This window comes from Onychomys torridus, chromosome 2 (genome assembly GCF_903995425.1).
Source record: "Onychomys torridus chromosome 2, mOncTor1.1, whole genome shotgun sequence".
In the NCBI taxonomy this organism is placed as follows: Eukaryota; Metazoa; Chordata; class Mammalia; order Rodentia; family Cricetidae; genus Onychomys; species Onychomys torridus.
The window spans coordinates 145,475,951-145,500,673 of NC_050444.1; the positions used below are offsets into that span (position 1 = coordinate 145,475,951).

Sequence of the window (24,723 nt, forward strand, 5' to 3'; positions counted from 1 at the left end):
TCACCTCGTGCTATTTTCATTTGCACCTTTTACTTTTTACTGTATACCTGTAACATTTATTCTTTAAATTGAATTTTAAAACCACGTACAGCATAATTGCTTTGCTTGGTTTGTTTTGAGAGAGGCCCTCAAACAGCTGAAACCCAGGATATGGGGTTTTAGATATGTACATCCCTCCTGGGTACATTTTGAAAAATTCATATCTGCCTAAAAGTATCTTAGAGATTATACCAGTTTAATTGATTAGATTTAATGATGTTTAAATTTTTCATGGGGCTGCAGTGATGGCTCAGCAGGTAAAGGTGCTTGCCACATAAGCCTGGCTACCTGAATTGAACCCCTGGAACCCATGTATAGGTGGAAGGAGAAACTGACTCCTCAAAGCTGTTCTCTGACCTCTGCATACATGCATATGTGCACACATACATGTATACTCACAATAAAACTTTCAAAATAAGTAAAATTGCCACGAGTATACACTAATTATATGATGAAAAGGTTAAAAAGGAAAATACCTTTGTAACATGTAAAGACCACTTTGGCTTCCTGACATGATACATTTGATTCACTAGTAAAGTTTTTTTAGATTTTTCCCCACGCTGTAGGAAGGTTTTCATCATTATTTTTGTCTTTTCTTTTTTTTTTTTTCTGAGCTGAGGATCGAACCCAGAGCCTTACGCTTGCTAGACAAGCGCTCTACCACTGAGCTAAATCCCCAACCCTCATCATTATTTTTAATAGAGTCTTGCTTGGGCTATCTAGTGTGACCTGTCTCAAAATAGTAATAACAAAAACAATAATTATAAAATAATAAATTTCAAGCTTTTATCAGTGAAGAACAAATGAAGAAAGTTGCCAATCCCCCTGCCCCAAAAAAAGTTTTGCCTCTCTATTTTAAGAATGCTAAAACAAAAATAAAATGAAATAAAAATAATGCATGCCGGGTGGTGGCGGCGGCGGCGGCGGCGGCGGCGGCGGCGGCGGTGGCGGCGGCGGTGGTGGCACACACCTTTAATCCCAGCACTCGGGAGGCAGAGGCAGGTGGATCTCTGTGAGTTCGAGGCCAGCCTGGACTACAGAGCGAGATCCAGGAAAGGTGCAAAGCTACACGGAGAAACCCTGTCTCGGAAAAAAAAAAAGAATGCTAAAACAATCATGTACAAGGTCTAAAGAAAAACATTTCATGATAACAGGAATGTTTTAAGAAACAAGTGAACAGTTCTGGTTGGGTGACAGCTAAAATCTGCTCATCAGGATGAGCAACCACTGTATTTCCTGGAAGTTTCTTCAATAATAAAACTAAAGTGATAGCTCGCTGGCCTTAATCAAGATAAGCCATCTCAATGAGTCCATTGGGTCTGGGGCTATGAAAGACCAATCTGCACATTTTTCATCCCAGAACAGTAGTACGAGCAGGGCATGCAACAGTAAGATACACTCAGGCTACAAGAGAAGCCCCATGGCCAGATGGCCAGTGGCAGACAAGTCTGCCTTCATTTTTTCCTCCTTAAATTTGCAAAAGGATGACAAGTACAGCCCCCCCTACCTCAGGGCATGTGCTCCAGGGCTATCTTGACGAGTACTGAACCCTAAAGATACCTAAAGGACACACTTGGTAACTTCTCTTTGGCCTAACCAAATTGCCAACATCACTACTCTTGTACTTTGTGACCATTATTAAATAAAGAAAGGTTTCCTAGCACAAGCCTGTGATAGTCTATCTGATAACCTTACAGCTACTAAGCCACTAGTGTGCTCACAGTGTGGGCATGCTAGACAAATGGCCTAGACATGGAGGTGCAGAGCCATACGAGGTTTCATTACCACCCAGAAAAGCACACAACCCAGGTTTCCATTTAATATTTTCAGACCACAGTTAAATGGAACTGCAAAAAGGGAAAGCTACCATACAGAAGGGAAAACATGGAGAAAGCTAGAACACAGGAATGCGGGTGTAGCTCAAGTGTAAGGCCCTGAGTTCAATCCCTAACACCAGAAAGAGAAAGAGAAAGGAAAAACAAAAGGACAAGAACACAACAGTCTAGAATACTAAAGGACCAAGATGCAACAGCACACCCCTGCTGGTGGCCAGCATCATTGCTGCCTCTGCCATTTTGAGAACTGACTCCATCTTCACTATTTCCTACTTCTGTTACTCTCCCATTCCTACTTTCCCAGCCGTGCCCACTTGGTTTTGTTTGGTCTTTTAAGGTCAAAATCTGACCTACATCTCAACAGTGTTGACCTCTACTCTATTTTTCTACTACGGAATCGGCCCTTCCAGGGAAAAGCTTTATCTCTATTTCAAAGCAGTCTGCCACAGTCAGTGCTCTCAGGTGACTGACTCACAGCCAGTGATGTTTGGTGACCCTCTGGCCCACCTCAAAGAGAGAACTATGAAAGGGCTGTATCCACTTACCTCGAACCTGTTTTTTTATTTCTTTGGCAGAATCCAGCCATGTCTGTAAAAAGAAGAAAAGGCATTCACATGGAGCTCCAGAACACACTTAACAATTCAGTACTGGAGGCAGCTCCCTGACCACCTTGGGAAACCACCTCTGGATGAACCTACATTTCCCCTGGAAGCCTTTGCGTTAATTTTACAAAGCACAGTGGTTTCTCAGCAGCAAAAAAAGGAAGCAGAGGCTAGTTTGAATTCATGCTCCAATATGTCCTGGCTGAGTAACTAGAGCCTCTCCATACCTAAGTTCCCTTATCTCTAAAATGTAAATTTTGTCAGAGTATCCATCTTACAGAGCTGCTCATAAATGTAGGCCTGCTTGTAAACAGCCAATGTGAAATAAGTGTGTGCTATTTATAGTATTAGGGAAAGATTAGTGATGATCTAGGACCAGGAGTAAGTGACAGCATCCAAATCTTATTTTCTCCTCTAACCTTTGTCTTGTTCAAAATTTATGTCAGCACAGCCTCTGTGCACAGTTCATTGCCCAGTTAGTGTCTACTGAGAAGACTATATCTTGCCCGCTCGAATGTCTCCCCCTTCTGTGTTCTTCCACCCCACTTAAGAGTCTATACATCAAGACAGGCGGCGGTGGTGCTCGCCTTTAATGCCAGCACTTGGGAGGCAGAGCAAGGCAGATCTCTGTGAGTTCGAGGCCAGCCTGGTCTACAGAGATCCAGGACAGGCACCAAAACTGCACAGAGAAACGCTGTCTCGAAAACAAACAAACAAACAAACAAGACTCTGTACATCACTACAGCAATCCTCTTCAACCTACAATGTCCCCTGTGACACACTGGCACTTTAGAAAAAGTTCCTAACAATCCTTCATAGGCCTCTACGAGAGATGTTTAAAGATAAAAACTGCTAAATTTCTAGTATTATTTAGAACAGCTTTTTTTGTCTGTTTGTTTGAGATAGGGTCTCATTATGTAACTCCAGATGGTCTGGACCTCGATATGTAGACCAGAGGCTAGCTATGAAATCACAGAGCTCTATCTGCCTCTGTCTTCTAAGGGCTGGGATTAAGGTATATGCCACTACACCCTGCTTATTTACATTAGATTTTAAACTACTAAACTATTTAAAACTCTAAGATACATATACACTTTGGGTGAAACTCAAGGATAAAATACATGTGCACGGTTCTCAGGTTTAATCCCCAACATATACACACACATACACATACACACATATATACATACACACAAATATACAGGTCAGTGAAGTAGCAAAGAAAACACATAAGAATTACAACAACAATAAAATTCCAGATGCTCTATTCTTATCTAACTAACTTTCCTTTCTCTCATCCAAAAGATTTAAAATTGAATTTTGGTAGTTTCCAGGGAGAAAAAAGTATGGTATCCCTTCCTTACCTTTAACCAACACAGACAGAACACAGAATAACCAAATCTATGCCCTACTGAATGAGCCAGTACAATTTTACCCTTGGTTATATACTGCCTTGGCAGTTACAGACAGACAGACACCACAGACGAGATGGGTAAGAGTAAGGATTAGTGGCTTGGGAAGGAGGGCTGGGATGGAGGAGGGAGGAGGGGGGTCTGTGGATAGCACTGGAGTGAGCAGAAATTTTCTTAATAAAGAAAAATGAAAAAAAAAAGAGTAAGGATTAGTTTCCTTTTATATTCCCCCACAATTAACATGGAAGACTAAGGAATATATATTAATAAATACCATGTAATATGAAACGGTACTATGGTATGAAGATGAATTACATATGTGACTAGAGACAGGTAAAATGCTTGTCATGTAAGCATGAGGACCTGGGATTGATTCCCAGCACCCAGATAAAAAGTTGGGCTTGGTTGTGCCTACTTGCAATTCCAGCACGTGGAGTGTGGCGACAAGAAGATCCCTGGAGCTTGCTGGTCAGCCCTTATATACAAAGCAACGGGCTTCAAGTCCATGGAGAGTCCCTGCCTCAATATGGCAACGAGTAAAAGAGGAAGACACCCAGTGTCGACCTCCAGGCCTCTATACACATGTATATATATATGCACGCACGACACACACACACACACACACACACACAGAGCACATACTTGTTTGAGCCCTATCATAAAGGAAGCGTCTGCATGTTTTTCCTTGGCCTCGAACTTGGTCCAAAGGCAAGGGAATTCAAACACCAATGCTGAGTCTGCAGGGACCTCTGAAAACCCTCAGCTTATGTGCAACCCAAAATGCTTACTAATGGCAACTTTTTACCGGGTTGGAGAGGTGTCTGCTCCCACAGCAGAGAGCTCCATATTCTCCACTGTTTTAAGAGACTTCCCAGCTCTTCCTTCTAGAGATCCCACAAGCAGTTTTAAGACTGGGGCCAAAATCCCCACCAAGCTGACAATGAAAAGGCAAATCCAGATCTGTGTCAATCACATGGGACCTTCAAAGTCTAAGCTATCTTACAGAACCAGCAATTCTTACCATGTGAGATGGCTAAGCAGGTAAAAGCACCACTGCCAAGCCTGAATCTAATCCCCAAACTTGTGGTACAGGAGAAAACCAATTCACAAAAGGCATCCTCTGACCTCCATACATGTACCATCCCTAACCCTAAACCCCTGCCCCCCCAATGAGTTAATGCAATTTATAATTTTTTGAAAAGATCAAAAGCCAAGTTAAAAACAAATCAAGGGTTGGGGATTTAGCTCAGTGGTAGAGCGTTTGCCTAGCAAGTGCAAGGCCCTGGGTTCGATCCTCAGCTCAAAAAAAAAAAAAAAAAAAACAGATAAATAGCAGAACCAAGACCTTCTAGTGATAATAAAATCAGTGTGTATATGTCTATGTTCAATTTAAAATATTCAATTCTCAGGGCTGGAGAGATGGCTCAGCTATTAAGAGCACTGGTTGATCTTCCAGAGGACAGAGGTTCAATTCCCAGCACCCATATGACAGCTCACACAACTGTCTGTAACTCCAGTTCTAGGGGATCTGACACCCTCACACAGACATACATGCAGGCAAAACACCAATGCACATAAACTAATACTACATTTAAAAAAATTCAATTCTCAGTATCTTATGTAGCCAACGAATGTTTGAGCAATGATTCCATGTGGGTGGCATTGTGGTTATGAAAAAGACTAAAAATAACACTTAAGGAGCGGTCACTAATGACAGAGATGGTCAGTGATCAACAATTTGCTCGCCTTGGGTATGAATGGCTATGCAGTGCTGTGCTGAAGCTGGAACTTTAGGAACTGTTTCTCCAGGTATCTGGGGAGTCTGAGTATTGAAACATGAGTCAGCCAGGCAAAGGAGAAACGACAGGTGGACACAAAAGCACAAGAGTTGCTGTGTGCAGCTCAGCATAACGAGCGCACAGAGGCGATTATGGAGGAGAGGTAAAACTGAAAGGTACTGAAAGGGTCAGTACATGGAGACAGTACTCTGCTAAACAGGATGGGCTTCATTAAGCTCTAGGCAAGCAGAAGCCACTGAAGGGTTTACATTTTTTGTTGTTGTTTTATTTCTCGAGACAGGGTTTTACCGTATAGCCTTAGTTGTCCTGGAACTCTGTAGACCAGGCTGGCCTTGAACTCACAGAGATCCACCTGCCTCTGTGTTCTGCGTGCTGGGATGAAAGGCGTGCACCACCACTGCCCAGCCACTGAAGGGTTTAAAATAAAGCAGTATTTGGTCTCAATTACAGTCTCTGTCTACAGTCATGCAATAAAGGATAAGGTTCAGGTGCCTTAACCTTTCCACCATTCATTAGCTGTACAACTTTGATATGGGATGATCTTCTTGAACTTCGATTTTTTTAATCATTAAAATTATAGGTATTTTCTTTCGATGATGAAAAAAAGCACATTAGTAATGCCCTCTCTTTAAAAAAGAAAAAAAAAGTAAATTCTAGAAGGAAAATCTGATAAAAGAGACTACATTCACTAGTGAGAGCTAGGTACAAACACTGTTACCAACATGAAACCAGGCAGGTACAAACATTGTTACCAGCACAAGAACTGAAACTGCCAGCTGTTTATAGCGCAGTGTTCTTCTTACCTTAGAGGTTGCACTATCCCAAATAGCTAAACCAAAGTAGTCTTCTTCCAACAGATTGAGGTGCTCACAAACTCGCTTAAGCAAATCCTGTCCCTTAGCATGTTTCTGTGAAGACACACAAACATTAGTTAAGGCTTCTTCTTATTTTTGTATTCACAATCAAATTTTTCAAAAGGTGTTCTTTTCCAATTTTCTTTTTTATCTTCGGTAACTAATACATTATCAGATGGCTACACAGTCTAAACAGAACATGATTTATAAACCCTTCTCTTCCTCGATATGTCAGCTTACAAATGCAACATATTATGGCACTTTGAAAATAGCCACAATGCTAAGTAAAATCCCACCTCCCCTCTTTGTCTACCTCCATCCAAAAAAAAAAAATCGCCAAACCAGGGTCTCATGTGATCTTCCTGCCTTAGATTCTTTTTGTTGTTGGTGGTGGTGGTGGGGGTTTTTGTTTTTCTAGACAGGGTGTATAGCTCTGGCTGTCCTAGAACTCACTTTGTAGACCAGGAACTCACAGAGATCCGCCTGCCTCTGTCTCCCGAGTGCTGGGATTAAAGGTGTGCACCTCCACTGCCTGGTTCTGCCTATGATTCTTAAGCACATGGACTGCCACACCCAACTAAGCACACTCATCCATTCTCAGTCCCGTTCTCGTAATTTCCTGAACCAGTTACCATGGTCAACTAAATTACTAACTCAACCTGTCAAAACATGATAACTGTGGCTGTGGAAATCATTTACAAAATAAATATCAACATGAATGAGCTATACCTGAACTGCCTACAACCTCTTTCTGAGAAGTAGGAAACAGACAGCCTATAGACACTAGCTGTTATAACAGCTATTCAGTTGTGTTACAAATCATGTTCTTTACAAAGTCAAACCCCTTCTAAAGCTGGGTAAATTCTTTCTTACTTATAAGGAAGCATGCCCCAATTTATAGGCTGTGAATTAAAGTTAAAACAACAACTTGGCTCCTTTATTAACCAGCTAATCAACTGTGTCATTCAGTTAACAATAGCTCAGCTGTAAAATAAGTTTTATGACCCATTTACTAAAAAAACAGAAACATGTTAATGCCTTCTGAGAAATATATACAAAAATACTTCAAAAATTACAAATTACTAAACTCAGAACCTTTTGTGGTTAGGAATATGCACTATATTGAGTTATATCCTAGCTATACAGATCTTTTTAGTACATACATTTGGCACATCCTCATCTTAATGAATTATTTTAAATGACTACTAGCAATTTGCATAATTGTTCATTTAGTATTAACTCATTTATGTAACAGTGTTTAGTTTAACCCTTTTTTCTGATTTTACTCTAAATGAAGGTCAATAATTTGAGAATTCAGGTACAATCTTTAACCCTTTCATTCATAATTCCCAAATCTAGGAGTTCTAAAAATCAAAAAGTTTATCACTAAAGCTCATTTGCTGAGAATTTCTGGCTGTTTATAACCTTCATTTACCCATATTAGAACAAATATTATATGTTTTAGCCACAGAAATAACATGTTTAATTCAGGTATAGTGGCACATGCACATAATCCTTGTACTTGGGTAAAGGAGGCTGGAGACTCCTAGGCTACATTAATACCACCAGCCTGAGGTACATGACTCCCCATCTCAACAACAGCAACAACACAATTACAAAATTAAAAATATAGTCCGGTGTGGTGATATTTTTGTTGTACTCTAATAAAACTTGCCTGAAGATCAAAGGACAGAGCCAGCCATAGAGTTAAATATAGAGGCCAGGCAATGATGGCACATACCTTTAATCCTAGCACTTGGGAGTCACATGCCTTTAATCCCAGCACTTGAGATCTCTTGCCTTTGCTACCAGTATTTGGGAAGCACACACACACCATTAATTCCAGTACTGGGAAGGAAGTGAAATGGCTGGGCGGAGAAAGGCATATAAGGCATGAAGAGACAGAGACTAGGCTAAGGACTCAGAAGCATTCAGGCAGAGGATTCATGGAGTTGGTAAGGTGTGAAGAGGCTGTGGCTTGTTCTTTGTCTCTCTGATCTTTCAGCATTTACCCAAATATCTGGCTCTGGGTTTTTATTATAAGACCATTTAGATTTTGTGCAACAGTCAGGCGGTGGTGGCACATGCCTTTAATCCCAGCACTTGGGAGGCAAAGGCAAGTAGATCTCTTTGAGTTTGAGGCCAATCTGGTCTACAAAGAAAGTTCCAGGATGGCCAGGACTACACAGAACCCTGCCCTGAAAAACAAAAAAAAAAAAAAAAACAAATTAAACTATATATTCTGTATATAATATTTTAGAATGCTTGTGGTTGGATACATTTATATTTGCACAAAATTTGATTCAGTAAAAATAAAGCTCAAACACTGAATAACATGTTTATCCATAAAAGCTATTAGTACTTGCAATAACTGTGTATATAGCAATCACAGCACAACTGGCAACAGTTAACCAGATGTTTCAGTTTGCTCTGAAGGAACAAAGAGAAAAGCTGAATAACTGACATTTATTAAATCCTGCTTCAATTACTGATTCTCTGGTGTGTGTGTGTGTGTGTGTGTGTGTGTGTGTGTGTGTGTGTGTGTGTGTGTGTGTGTGTGTGTGTAACATGTCTGTAAATGAGTGTGTTTGAGTCCCACGGCATGTGGGGGGGGGACAGCAGTCACCTCAGGTGTATTGACACACTTGTGCCTTGTATCTTACTGCAAACACCTCTCGTTTTGTCTCTGCTCACACCAGGCTACCTGTCCAGGAACTTGAAGGAATTCTCCTGTCTCTGTACCCACCTCGCTGTAAGAGGATACTTGGGATTACAGCTGCTAATGCAGCCAGCATTGTGTGGGTCCAAGGAATCTGAACTCAGGACTGAAGTGCAGGTGCTTTTTCCCCAGGACATTGGTTACTTTTGTTTTCAAACATAATTATAGGGATAGCTGACCTAGTATCAGAAATTCCGCCTACCCTGGGAAATCTGGTCATAGAGAGGATATATATATATATAAACAAAATGATTCTAAAGTTACAAAAGTAACCACACACTTTGCTTAAGTCTCAAGATCTTGACAGATTCAGGGAGAAAAAAATAAGACTGACAATTTTCCTACCACTTCCTTTCCGTCCACAGAATGGTCCTGAGAGGGGTCTTGTCTTTGGCAGCCCCACACCCCACATGAAGCGATTGTAGGCTCTGAGATTCAAATGCACTCACCTCCACCACACACTCAAAGACTGCGTCATCCAACAAGGAGACCTTGCAGTGCATGTCTCTATGTCTCCGGATGGGCTTCTGCGAAGAAGCCTCGGGCTCTCTTTCTGCTTTTGACTCGGGCTCCTCCCTCACACCTGCCCTGGAGCCCTCTTCAATCCCTTCTCCTTCCTTTGTTTCGGAATCCGGATCCTCTCGCTGTTCTTCCTGAGCTGGCTGCACATCCACAACACCAAGTCAGTGAAAAGACATTCACAAAACAGGCTATACATACTCCTACCTACAGTAAGTAGTACCCCCACCAATAAAAATATGAACAGAGAGAAATTACTAAAACAAAAATAAGTTGAGTTATATTAACTAATTCATTTTTTTCTAACAGGTATTGTGATTTCCCCAAAGTTGTTCAGACTTGACTGTTCTTAATCATAAGTGACTGTGGGACACCAATCTACTGCTCTTGACATTATATAATATATTCTTCTGACTGTAACATTATATGAGATATATGGTCATCAAATTTTTGTTGCCTCTATTTCATGTTCCTCCACTTTAGAAAGGTAGCCTTGTGAACTGTGAATAAAATGATTTGTCACAGGCTTTAAATTTTATAAACAGCTAAAAGAAGCTCTTGAGGCCTTGCACCCTCTACATATCTGCATTAAGAAATGAAGGTAACCAAGCTAAAAACTGTGGCTCCATCCCAACTCCTCCCTACTTCGCTACATCCAAACACAGTGAAGGAGGAGGGAAGACTGAAGATGGCTTCCTCCGGCAATCATTAAGTCGCCCAGTGTTACACAGGAAGTCAGAATATTTTGGTGCACATTTTCTTATTGATTTTTTTTTTTTTTAAGACAGCTAACTAGCCTCAAACCTGTAGTTCTCTTTCCAGCCTCAGTCTACTAAGTGCTGGGATTAGGGCCCACACTGGCTGTTTTCTTTCTTTCGACACAATAAATCTATTGTGAGTTTTAACTAAATTCTACGAATTTGTTCCTTCCAAAACAACACATGGTTGACATTTATTAAAAAAAAAAAAAAAAAAAAAAGATTGAGATGTTTGCCTGCAGTATCAGATTCAGGGAGTGGCTGACAGGCTTGTATGTAGCCTTCCACAACCATGTCATGCAGCCTCAGAGGGGCCTTCGTGAGCTATCATGTTGGTCTTATCCCACTGGACTATTTCTTACGTCAACCCTGAGTGCTGCTCTTTCCACCAACACGGGGGTGGTCATCATGTCTCAGCAGCAAGCACTCTACCCTCTGAGCCATCTCACTGGCCCACCATTTACAGTTTTTAACTTTCCAAGGTACATCTATCCTAGAACCTGGCTTACACAGTAGGTTTTCAATAATTATCTTTTAATGAATAAACAAATAAATAAATAAACATTTAAAACTAATAGATGAGTGCTAGGTATGGGTGCAAGCCTTTAATTCCAGCACTCGGGAGGCAGAAGCAGGTGTATCTCTGTGAGTTAGAGGCCAGCCTGGTCTATGTAACAAGTTCTAGGCTAGGCAAGTCTACATTGTAAGACCTTCTCTCAAAAACAAATAATAATAATGATAATAATAACAAACAAACAAAGCCTCATAGATAAGGCTAAGGAGATGGATCAGTCATTGTGAAGGCAGGTTTTGAGGTCTTATATATGTTCAAGATACCTCCCAGTATCTTAGACCACTTCCTCTAGCCTGCACACCCCCATGTCCTACCATAATGATAATGGACTACACCTCTGAACTGTAAGAGAGCCACTACAATTAAATGTTTTCCTTTATAAGAGTTGCTGTGGTCATGGTGTCTCTTCACAGCAATAGAAACCCTGAGGCAACAACTACATAGTGAATCTTGGTTTTATTGTTTGTGTGTGTGCATGATTCACATATGTTATGTGCATGTGAGTGCACACTTAAGGAGTTGGTTCTAGACTTCTACCTTGCTGGAGGCTGGGTCTCTCCTTCTGCCACCGCACTGTTCAGTCTAACTGACCCACAAGCTTCCAGGTGAGTCTCCCATCTCTACCCCTCATCTCTCCAGAGGAATGCTGAGATTATAGATTTGTGCTGCCACATTAGGCTTTTCATGAGGGTTTTAGGAATTTGAATTAGGTCGTCAGGCTTGTGCAGCAAGCCTTTTTACCCACGGAGTCACCTATGCAACCCTGGGTCTTGTTTTTAATATTGTTTCACTAACAGCAAGTACCTATTATGATTTCATCCTAAAGTCAGCCTTTGGCATTCTGAATTCAAGTAATAGTTCTAGAAATACATGTAATAATTTTAGAAAAGCCTAACAAAATTATATACCCCAAACTTTAGACTTTCACAGAGACACACACAGGACTTGAACTGTAACAATCCAGACAATGTTCAAAGCCACAGAAGTAAACTTTGAAAATAGCTCCTACTTTGTAAGCAGTAAGGCTGAAAACCAGTAAGATTCCTAGAAAACAGTTTGAGCTCTACTAGTAAGGCTTTTACATGTATTTTGGGAAAAATAACAATTTATGTTTTGTTATACTGTGACAAAGTTAAAGCCCTGCACAAATAAATACTACAGAAGGGGCCAATGAGATGGCTTATCAGGTAACAGCACTTGCTGCCAGGCCTGGTGACCTGAGTTTGATTCCTGAAGGTCATGCTGTGGAAAAAAAGAGACTGGCTCCCCAAAGTTGTCTTCTGGTCTCCATATGCACACTGTGATATACTCTAGAACATGCATGTGTACACATGCACACAAATAAATAAATGTAATAAAAAATTTAAAAAACTATTACACAAGGGATAGAATTAACATTGCAGTAATGTGCTCCCTAGAACATATAGCCCAAACAAGGCAGGCATAGCTCAGATCTATCACATACCCTGGGATGGCCTGAATCCATCACATGGATTAATGAGTATTTTTACGAAAGGGCCATCCATCCCTAATTCCACCAAAATGAACTTAAAACCACCTCACTTCTTTCTTGCTCCCTTTTCAAAACAAATTTGTTCCATTGTTACAGCAAGATAATATGTGGACTGAATAAACTCATTTTGATGGTTTTCTTTCCTTTCCTTGATTTATAGAGTGTATTTTTTTTTAAAGTCAGGTTTCAACTGATTAATTTCTTTAGAGCAGAAACTCCTAAGGTTATTTATCACTATCAATGCCTAAGTCAACTGGCTCATAAGAAATAATACCAAATATTCTTCTATTAAAAGAACAGCATGCAATGTATCTTCATTAGACTCTCCCCCTACAGTCGACTGCCTTACCTGTGTTTCTATACTGCTTAATGAATGAAGATCCAGAGATGGGTCTGTTTTGAGTTCAGGTTCAGGAGCTGCAATAGGGGCCTTTAAAATGACGTCTTCATCAAGGCTGGTTCCAAATTCTACCTCCTTCTGGCCTCCTTCACCTTTTTCTTTATCTGACTCTACTTCTCTGCCTTCTTCTTCAGAAACCTGAGACTTGGGCCTTTTGAGGAATGAGGAGAGCAGTCGTGACAGGCCTCTGCTCTCTGACGTCCGTTCCTTGTTCTTGGTCAAGTCTTCATGTGTCGGAGTGTCCCCATTGGATGCTTTCAGCTTCTGCTCACACTGATTACTGCCCTCAGCTGCCGGTTGGGAAGCTTCCTCCAGCTGAGTTTCTTGTCCTGAGTTTGTGGCTCCCTCACCCTCTTCCTTCTGTTGATGGTGCTGAGAACCCCCAGCTTCAGCCGCTACACTCTTCTCTGTTGTCATGACGTTCTAGTAAAAGGAAGGGGGGCTATTATAAGCAAAACATGTTGCTGGAGGCCAAACCCCTAAACCTCAAAAGACTAATATATTTGAATTTAATCACCAACAGAATCCCAATGCATTAAACAGAAGACCTTACATTAAAGCACAAAAATATTTTACCTATACATCCTGGATAAATTACTAATGCCTTAAGTCATGAAAGACTAGCTTAAAATAGTATCCACCAAGGCCATGTAATGAAATACACCATAATTAAATTCAAGGCTCAGAACTGTACATAGCAAATACACCTTCATGCTTCCTAAAAGAGGGACTTATCTAGTACTGTCCTTTCACAGTGACAATCAAAAATGCAAGATTTTCAGGAATCCCATACCCTAGAGACAATTAAATTAGGGAGTTCTGAAAATCTCTTTTGTTTTTCTTCCTCTTATTTTGTAGCATGAAGACTTCTCCATTAGGAAGAACAAACACAGAATTCTGATCATTTGCTCTCAGAGTTAACAACAGCAGGAACAAGTATACAGTCAAAATGATCACACAAAAGATGTCCTTAGGCTTCATGATGCAATACCAAAATACATCCTCTTTTAAAGGCATTGGATTTTAGCTCTTAGCTCTTCAAACTAATTTTCTTCTGATAAATATGATTTTTAATGCTCAGCATTTTTGAAAGTAGGAAGTGAAACCATTACACTGGAGTGAGAAATCAGAGAAATGCTCTAGGGGAAATTTAGAAAGCCAATGTTGATTCACTTTAGGGGAGAAGGCAGGCTACAAACTCACTCATATATTTGAAACTTGATGGCTAGAGCCTTTTGATGTCAAAGCTCCAGTATTAGTCTTAAGTCTCTGTTCCAGTTCAGATGCCAAGTCTGTGAGCGAGGCTTCCCAGGCACTCCAACTAAAGTTGCATTTCCAACAACAGCCTCTCAACCCTACAACACTTCTGACCTTGTTAACGTGTTTGCTGCCCTTCTCCATACCCTCTCCATCTAAAACACAAGATCTCATGAGGATAAGACCTTGAGTCTTTTTTTTTTAACAGATTCATCTTATTTTTGATCTATGTATGTGTCAATATGCATGTGTGTAGGCCCCTGGAAACCAGAGAGGGTGTCAGATCTCCTGGAGCTAGACTTACAGGCAGTTGTAAGCCCCTCCAGTGTGGGTGCTCTGTAAGTGAAGCAAGTACTCTTAACCACTGAACCAACTAACTATACAGCCCCTGAGTCTTTCTTACCACCGCACACCCAATGCCTAGAGCAGTATCTACATATACTAGCTGTTGAGTGTTTGCATGTGTGGTGCATGTATGTGAAGGTGTGTGTATGTGTATGGGGAAAACCAGAGGTCAACTTCGAGTGTCTTCATCAATCACTCTCCACTTTATGTTTTTGAGACAGGGTCTCTCACTGAACCTGGATTTCACTAATTTGGTTTAGCTGGCTGGTCGATGAATTCCAGGGATCTGACTAGCTCTGCCTCCTCAGTGCTAAGGATTACAGACATGTGACACGGAGCTCAGCTTTTCACACGGGTGCTGAGGATCTGAACTCTGATCCTCAGGCTTGTAGGATAACAGGCACTTTTCTGACAGACCCATCTCCTCAGCCCCTTAATAAAAGTTGGGGTTTGCTTGTTTGTGACAGGGTCTCACTGTGTAGCCCTGGCTGTCCTAGAACTCACTACATAAACCAGACTGGCCTCTAACTCAGAGATCTGCCTGCCTCTGCCTCCCAAGTGCTGGGATTAAAGTGCGGGCCAGCACACCCAGCTCATTTTTTTTTTATTGTGAACATCAGAGGGTAACTTATTGGAATCAGTTCTCTCCTTTCACCTCACGGCTTCTGAGGACTAAACTCAGGTCAGACTTGGCAACAGGTATCCTTAGCCACTGAGCCATCTAACTGGACAAATAAGTTTTTTAATGACTTAATTTCACCTGAGTATATTTGATGTCTACAAACTTCAAAGACACCCTCTAAATTTATTCAAGCACATTCATTCATCCATCAAATACTTATCAAGCATTTAGTAGAGGCCCGAGGCTAAGTGCCAAAGATGCCACAGTACACAAAACAAACACGGTCTCCATCATAGGGAAGTTTACTCTCTCAATTCAATGTTGACGCAATGAAAGAAGAGAGCAACAGAAATCGTATTCAAGCAGGGCCACACCTAGAATAAGTGCAAACACATGGAACAGAGCAAGGAAAGGGAGAAGCAGCTGATACTTACACTGGGCACTGTTTTCTGTGTCAGAGTCCATGTTAGGAGTCTTACCTACATTACCTCAAATCTTTCAATAACCACCCTCAAGAAAGGCAGGAATCGTCTGATCTTGTAACTGAAGACATTAAAATTCAGAAATACCCTGAACATGCTGTCTCAAGTATCCTAGATGCTAGGTTGGGTCAGGACAGGTTAATATTTGGATAAGAAAGAGTAACTTGCCCAAGTCAACATTGCTAGTAGGTTGCAAGCCACTACAAATGGTGCTGAAATAAATGAAGACATGATAATAAAAAGAAAGCCGAGGCAGTGGTGGCACACGCCTTTAATCCCAGCACTCAGGAGGCAGAGGCAGGTGGATCTCTGAGTTCAAGCCCAGCCTGGTCTCCAAAGCAAGTTCTAGGAAAGGCACAAAGCTACACAGAGAAACCCTGTCTCAAAAAACCAAAAAAAAAAAAAAAAACCAAAAAAGAAAGCAAGCCCGTAGAAAAACCCTTCCTCTATTTTTAAACATTAACAGTATTTTAAAAAATAACAATATTTAAAGAAGTACATCTATTCTCATTTACTAAGTCATTGAAATGACTCTGAGCTAATATGAAATGTGGTCTTTGTAAACACTGCACAAATCATCTACCAATCAACACTCATATTTAATATTTTGCACACCTATACTTTAAGAGAAATAAAATGGTCACCATCTTCATATCAGGAATAGAAAACACCTATATCACAAATTACTTTTCTTTAAACTCCAAAGTAATTAAGACAGAGAGAAAACCTGGATGCTGAACCTCTGTTTCTGTGCAAGAATAACAAGAACACCATGGTATTCTCTTTGAAAAACTAAGCAAGAAAACTTGAGAATGGCATGCTATTGTGCATAGGTTGCACACACAGCTTTGCATCTGCCTGACCAAAAGGGAACAGAAATCATCTCTGTACTAAAATTTTCTGACATGGAAGACTTTATACCAACTTCTCTCTTAAAGACCTTCAAAATACTGCAAACCTGTTGTGGAAGTTTTAGCAGGCATGAAAATAACTTAGCCTTTGATAGTCCTGAACTGACAGCTTTAGTAGATATTTATTCTTGTGTTCTAGGGCTTTTCTTCTTCTAGTTTTAAAGACAGAAGCATCTTCTATGGATATCCCTGTAACTGCCTGCAGAAGAAAAGGCGTCTTCTCTATCAGAAAGCACTGACTAAGTACTCTAGTTGTTACACATGCACCGACAGTCACAATCCACATGCTATCTCCGTGCTTGTTAACTTCAACCTGCATGCAATCAACCAGTAGTAATCTTGTTAAAATACAGATTTGAGTTCAACCCATTTGGAATGCAGCCCGAGATTCTGTCTTCCTATCAAGTTTGTTGCTCATGTTACTAGCCCACTGAAAACACTTTCAAGAGGTTAAGCAAAGCACAAACCCCACAAACAGTCACTTCAGGAAGGTACTTCAAAATATCTAAAGAACAAAAACAGCAAAGAGCCACTTCCAGAAAGTGGAACATGAACAGTGGGAAAGCTTTACTCAACAAATGCTTGCTAAACTAAACTAATACAAGAAGCAAACAAAGCCCCGTGTTATTAAGCATGCAAACAGAACCATTAACACTCTTTAGAACTCAAAATTAGACCTCGGAATTTTTTTAACCACAAAAGTGTGGCAATGCCACATTTCCCATGCAGACATGACACTTGCCCAGATTCAGCATTCTGAATATCTCCTTTCATAAAATCTCTTTACCATTAAGACACCATGATTAAGACATACAAAGAATTATAAAATAACAAGGATCAATAAAGAATCAATATATTTTGCTACAAAATTGGACATATACTTTTTAAAAATGAGTGGGTGTGGTTGCACACACCTTTAATCCCAGCACTCAGGAGACAGGGGCAGGCCAGAGAAAGTTGGAGGCCAACCTGATCTACAGAGTGAGTTCTAGGACAGCCAGGGATACACAGAGAAACCCTGTCTCTAAAAACAAACAAACAAACAAACAAACAATAAATAAATAAATAAATGAATAAACAATAATTGTCTGTGGCTTTCTGAGTCTCCTACAGCCCAGACTAACTTCAAACTATAGCCCAGGTTGACCTGACTCCTGACCCTCCCACCTCTACCTCATGAGTCCTGAGACTAACAGTGCATGCCACTAATTCAGCTCAATAAATCATCATTTTTCAGTAGCTCCAACTTGTCCTGGAAAATCAGTGATGCACACAATCAAGTTCTTCAGGTTACAGACAGCAGGCTGGACAGTCAGAGGAAGCTACAAAGTCAGCAGCAGAACCAGGACATCCTCTACAGTCAGATGCTCACTGCTGAATGAGGCTATTCTCATCCTAGATACAAAACCCAAAGGAAAGTATCTATTTACTTAATGTCACAAAGAGGTCTTTTGGTTGTTGTAAAGGAAAAAAAAAATCAGTAGAACATTGAAGACAAAGTGATGAGCCCCCATTCAGATCCAATCTTAATCCTTCAAACCCTGAGAATTATACAGCATCTGGAATCAATAGATACATTTGTCCTAACAGTGTGCACCTGTTATCTTTAGGCAAATCAGATCATTAAAAGCCCCATACCAAGCTGATGGAAGGCCAAATGAGGTCTTGTCTCTTTTTAAAAAATCTTTCTTAAATTAATACAGTTGGTGTTCCATTAATTCTTTTCAAGTGAAAAACTTTGTGAAATCAGTACAATTTGGTAGCATTCATAAAAACTTTCCTTACCATCCACATTTAAGGATAAAGTTGAATGATGTAATTATCTGTTTTACTCTTCAAATGAGCTCACAAGAATATCTACCCATGTTTACTGAGTGCTAATCAGGTTTTGGCTTGGGTCTCTAATACACAATTCTAAAGTAGAGAAGAATATATAAACAACTAAAACTAAAAGCTAAAACCTACTGTTTAATCTGACAAGTGTTCTGAGTGAAATAACAACTATCAAGTTGTATATCAGAGTATCAAGAACACTCTGTTACTAAAGTAAGAGCTTACTGGAGTGACCAAGAAAAGCTTTTAAGGATGAATGCAGACATCAATAGACAAAAACCTCAGATGCATGAACAATGGAATTCCAGGCAGGGAAATTAGCATTAGTAAGTACGTTATGAACGAGCACGATCCCCAGCCTGGACTGGAATAAGATCACAATAGGGAAGTAGGAAGATGTACAGTTAGAAGAGAGCTATCGTTTAAAATTAGATCTCAATGGAAACAATAGCAGCAGCTAGCATTCACTGTCTCCTTGACGCCACACATTATTACCTTATAACCATCCTGTAGACATGCTTATTTCCCAGATAAACAGCCTCTTCAAAGCTTAGAAAGGACGCTTCAATTCAGAGTCAACCTGTACTTTAATAAAAATTTAATAAACTAGGGAGTGGTAATTCTATTGTAAATTCTCAGGCTAGTAATTGTCTGTAAAACCCTGGCTGCTTGGATGTTTCTGCCCCAGAGCTGTACTCTCTTAAAGGAACGCTGACTATTGGGACGGGTTATTCCAGCCAGCTAGCCAGCACTATTTCTAGTGCCTCCAGTCTGAAGCCTCACACATGGGTACAAATTCCTCTTTCGATGAGACATATCTGAAGAAGGAACAGGCAGATAAGGAGATGACAGTTTGGAAAGACTTGATTATGCTAAATAGTTTGTCCTAAAAGCAGGAGACTCACTGAAGGTCTCTAAATAGGAAGTGAATAAAAAGTGGAGACCGAGAGAAACACTACAAATGGCTGGGTAAATTCAGGTTATCAGTGTGTACCCACAATGGGGATCCCTAGAGAAGTTGAAACTAATACCGAGCAGAGAATGTGTGAAGCTTGAAACCAGCCTTAAGAATTCCCGCTGCCCTAGTCTCCGCGGCTTTGTTCACAGTTCAGTGCTTGTCTTCAGCACAAGCACTTGGAGTTCTAATCCTAAATGCATTTTGTAACATATCTCCCTTGGCCCACTCTGGTAATGACTCAAGACACAGCATGCTGAGCACAGTGGCACAACCCCAGCACTTGGAAGACTGAGGCTGGAGGACCTATGAGTTCAAGTTCAGCCTGGGCTACATGGTGAAAGAGCCTGTCTCAAACCAAGACTAAAACAAACAAAAGACATACAGCAATGGAACCAAACGAGGAGAGAGCGAGCTCCCAGCTATCTGAAAACACAGTAGTACTCAATTCTGTTTTTCCCAGCTCAGTGAGTCGCTAGTCAAACCATAAACCTAAGTGTCATCCATAGTCTTCTTGTCCTTCCCAGCCCCATGTGTACCATGTATAAGGTCACTTGGGACACAGAGAGTCAGTGGTCCATCTCTACTGCCATCATGTTTGTCAAGTCTACACTTCTAGCTCCCTCTACAGCCCTTTACAGGATCTGGCTTCTGCCCACCTCACCAATCTCCAGTATAACAACAGTTCACAAGGAAAATATCTAAAGTCTTGACTGAAGAGTACACAAGAGAAATACAATTCTAAGACAGAGGTCTTTAGCTGCATAGAAACCAGAGAACACAGTTAGCTGCTTAGAGCCAGAGAACACATTTGACAATTCACCATGTATTTACCAATGTTATAATGGTACAATGGTACAGGCACGTGGTAACTAGAAGGCTACACTAGTGAGACTGGACTTCACTCTCCACCCGGAAGACTCCAGAAAGAATCCCTCAGTTCACAGCAGTTATATTGTGACTTAAAACTTCCATTCAGTTCTGGTAGTTCACAGAGAATGTATTTACCAAAGAAAAGACAGAATAATGGAATTTAAAGCTGACACAGGTAATTACTCCAGGGAGAATTCACTAGTCCCTGGAAATTATAAAGACAGTTTTTATTGCTATAACTCCCCCCCAAATCCTAATAATCAAAGACATTTAATAACTAAATGGTCTACTTAGGAACTCAGCTTATAACCATCCTTTATTAGCCAGAGGGGATGGGATTCTTTAAGGATAACCAAAATCCACAGATACTGAAGTCTCTCATTCAAAACAACATAGTATTTACATGATTCCTACACGCATCCTCCTAATGTTTTAAATTATTATTTTAAGTGTGGGGGGAGGCATGTACCTCCAAATGTATGTGGGTGGAGGTCAGAGGGCAACTTTGAGAAGTTGGGTTCTCTCCTTCCACTGTGGGCTCTAGGGATTGTCAGGCTTACAAGGCAAGTGCTTTACACACTAAACCATCTCACCAGCCCCTCCTACGCGTTTTAAATCACCTATAGTTTGCTTACAGAACCTAACACAATGTGAATGCTAACAGTCGCTATCCTACATTGTTTAAAATAATAAGGAAAAAAAGTTTAGTATGGGTAAGATTTTTCCGGTTTTTGGAAATGGTTTAATTGTAAAACTAGCAGACATGGAGACTAGACTATCACCAAAAACATTCAGTCAGAAGATGAATGTACATGTATCATGGAGGCCAGAGAAAGGATTCTGCCAAGTGGGTCTTGACTTTACATTAACTGAAAAGGCTTTCTTCCAGGGCCAATATTTTACAAACAGAAAGGAAGGCAGGAAAGGAAACAAAAGGGTCATTGGAGTAGTAATACAACTTTTATTTTAAAAAACAGCCCTTTTACTTCCCTACTCAAGAAAACGCAATCCTGGAACATTCTTTCAGACAGAAAAAAAAAAAAAAGTTCAAACATTGAAATTTTAAGAATATGCTAGAAAACAGCTTGTTTCCCAGTAAAATCAATTCTCCCAAACCACAGGAAAGTGTCTTTCCTTTATAATTCAGGTTAAGTGCACTGAACAGCACTTCTGGAAAAATAAGAGACACACCAATGTGGTTTTCAAAATAAAAAAGGCAATCTTCCCTGTCTCCTCTTGAAATTATTTTGAGTTTAAGACTTAAGTATTATGACTCTTAAGACTTATCTGCCATACTTCGTGAATTAGGGGTGATACTCAGCATGAACAGGCTGTTTTCAACAACTTGATTTTAATTTAAGTCATTTCTATGGTGACTAATACCGTTGGATCAACTCATTCAAAGATATTTTTTAAATAAACAGATTCCTACTCATGTTCTTCTAAGAACAAAAAAAAAATGTCCTATATTTCTCTGTAGAATTCCAGCTTGTACTTAAAAATGTCTAGGTACATTCTAGATATAGTAATACTCTAGCTTTCCAAGAAGAATACCTCTAGCCTGTCAACTGAGGAAGAAGTGCGAGAAAACCCGAAAACTCAAAGCCATTTTCCATAGAATGACTTCACATTCTTTAAGTCTCAAATGTGTTATTTTAGTCATTCTCAGGGGAAATCTTTACAGAATGAATTATGTGCTTCTTTTTAGATTTTCAAATCTACAGAACATAATTCACTCTGTTGACGTAGTCATCACCAGGGGCTGTGCAGAACTGAAGCCCTAGAGGGTGAAGAAGGCCCAGAGTGGCTGGCTCTCTTCCAGTCCTGAAGTCTGCCTTGACGGTTCTGTCTGCTCACCGGCAGTCAGCTCACACTGCTGCTCTCAAGGAAGCCTGTCAACAAGCAGATTGCAGCAGCTTCTCTTCTAATACACTAACCTACCGTTAACCAAGTAGTCAAACAGCCAGCCAGTTTAAAACTGTGTCCGAATTAAGAGAAAATCCTAAGAACAGAAAGACCGAGTCATATTACTGGAAAGCTTCCAATGGATGGATTTTTATGAAATTGATTTTAGTTCTTCAAAGACCTCCTAAATCCACTCTGAGGTTTCCATTATAAGGTGACTAGCTGAGGCTATCGTGTAAATGACCTTTGGGAAAACCACATCAATACAACGGCCAGTTTCTTTCCAGAGCATTCTAGTGTGTCTCTATTGTGATAAACACCATTTGACCAAAAGCAACTTGGGGGTGTAAAGGGCTTCTGTCTCACAGGTTACAGTCCATCATGGAGGGAAGCCGAGGCAGGAACTTAAGGCAAGAGCTTGAAGTAGAACTGGAGAGGACCTGGACGCTGCAGACTGGCTTGCTTCTCCGGCTTTCTCACAGGCCGGCACCACCTGGCCGGGGTAACACCACCCACAGTGGGCCGTGTTCTCCAGTCATGAAGCAGAAAAATGCCCCCCACAGGCCAATTTGCTGGAGGCAGCTCCTCAGGTGAGGCTCCTTCTTCCCAGATAACTTAGTTTGTGTCGAGTTATTTCTTGAAGACATCCATCCATATGAACTCTTCAGCAGAGCACAACCAGGCACAGCAGTAATTCAGCTGGCAGATTTAACACAGACGGAGAAGCGCCCAGAAGACTCTTGTTTGTTCATTGGTTGGCTGGCCTCTTTTGTTTTGGTGACAGGGTCTAAGTAGCCCTGACTGTCCTGAAACTAGCTCTGTAGACCAGGCTGGTCTTGAACTCACATTGATCCACCTGCCTCTTCCTCCCTAGTGCTGAGACCAAAGGCATATGCCTCCACTGCCTGGTGTAAAATTCAGAATAACATAACATTTAAAAAAAAAAAAAATCAAGATAATACAAACAGCCTAATTTCTAACTACAAAGAGGTTTTAGCAGAGATTATGGAACTTTTTGCTCTCTTATGTGATCTCAAAAGAAAACAAAACACATGAGAGTACATTCCCAGCACTCGGGAGGCAGAGGCAGGTGGATCTCTGAGTTCTAGGCCAGCCTGGTTTACAGAGTGAGTTCCAGGACAGCCAGGAATACACAGAGAAACCTTGTATCCAAAACCAAAAGAAAAAAGAAAAAACACAAAAAGGAGAATACTACTGTTGTAAACTTGATTCTGATAAATAAAGAACACTTATCCTAAAATTTATATTTTTAAATTTATAAACTCAAGAAAGTCCTGAAGGTTTGCTACATTGGTAAAGTTCATTTAACCAGAACATTAGCTGATGCTTAAATGCGATGTGGTAACAGTATAAGGTAAAGCAGAAACTTGCACAGGATGACAGCTTGGTTCAGAAGCAACTTTAGCAATCGGAAAAGATGTAGCAGCTGTCTCTCACACTGTTCAATATAAATATACTGCAGACTACCACTGGATACAATACAGGAGGAGATATGATATAGTACATGGTGGAATATTTCAAATAACTTGTCATCTGCTAAACTCAGCCAATAAAATTACTAAGTAAATTTGATGATTACTTTCTTCCCTTAAAAGGCTCTTGTTGGGCTCAGACTTATAATACTGACATTTAGGAAGCTGAGACAGGAATATTAACTTGAGTTCAAAGCAAACCTAAGCTATAGAGTGAGACTCTGTCTCAAAAAAACTCACAGAAAGGGAAGAGGGCTCTTATTATTACAGACTGAGTTCTGAGCAATAAGTGGAGATACAGAATTCTCAGAAAAAGCTAGCTTGCTATACTAGGCAAATTGGTGAGCTCTGGGCTCATGAGATACCCCATCTCAATATAGGAAAGAGAGGAAGACAATGTCAACCTCTGGCCTCCACATACATTCATATATAAATGAACACATACAAATATGTATACATTCACAAACAAAGAAGCTTATTAAAAAAAAAAAAAAAGAGGAAATGGTGAGGTGGCTCTGTGGTTAAAAGTACTTGCTATGTTTGCAGAGGGCCCAGATTCAGTTCCCAGCACCCACATGGTGGCTCACAGCCCTTTGTAACAAACTAAATTCCAGGGGATCCAATATCTTCTTCCAGCCTCTGTACACGGTACACATACATACATATATACATATATAAATGCAGGCAAAACACTATTTATGGGTTTCGAGACAAGGTTTCTCTGTGAAGTCTTGGTTGTCCTGGGAGTCACTCTATAGACCAGGCTGGCCTCAAACTCAGAGACCCACCTGCCTCTGCTTCCCAAGTGCACAACCACCATAAGGCATAGAATTTTATAATTATTTTAAAAGAAAATTTTTGAAACTAATTTTCTGCTGAGATTTAGTTTAGGATAATATTAGTTTAGAGAGTAATGTGTTAGTCTGGGAACTGTAAAATACAAAGGAGGATAAACATTTTTAAAAGGAAAAAATAGCCTAGTCTACATAGTGAGTTCCAGGATAGCCAGGGCTCTGTAGAGAG

General features: G+C 40.4%; 1 protein-coding gene across 22 annotated transcripts in view; it reads right to left on the reverse strand.

Moving 5' to 3' along the window:
• Positions 1 to 24,723, reverse strand: part of Epb41 (erythrocyte membrane protein band 4.1) — a 165,170-nt gene that overhangs the window by 77,858 nt on the left and 62,589 nt on the right. For 21 of the 22 annotated variants that reach the window (XM_036177799.1, XM_036177778.1, XM_036177779.1 and 18 more), the window contains exons 2-5: positions 12,974 to 13,447; positions 9,710 to 9,922; positions 6,491 to 6,595; positions 2,420 to 2,462 (exon numbers count right to left, since the gene is read on the reverse strand). In XM_036177799.1, coding sequence (XP_036033692.1) covers positions 2,420 to 2,462; positions 6,491 to 6,595; positions 9,710 to 9,922; positions 12,974 to 13,441 — 829 coding nt within the window. In that variant the 5' untranslated portion in view covers positions 13,442 to 13,447. The remainder of the gene's footprint in view (positions 1 to 2,419; positions 2,463 to 6,490; positions 6,596 to 9,709; positions 9,923 to 12,973; positions 13,448 to 24,723) is intronic. The other variant, XM_036177794.1, reaches the window with a different exon arrangement.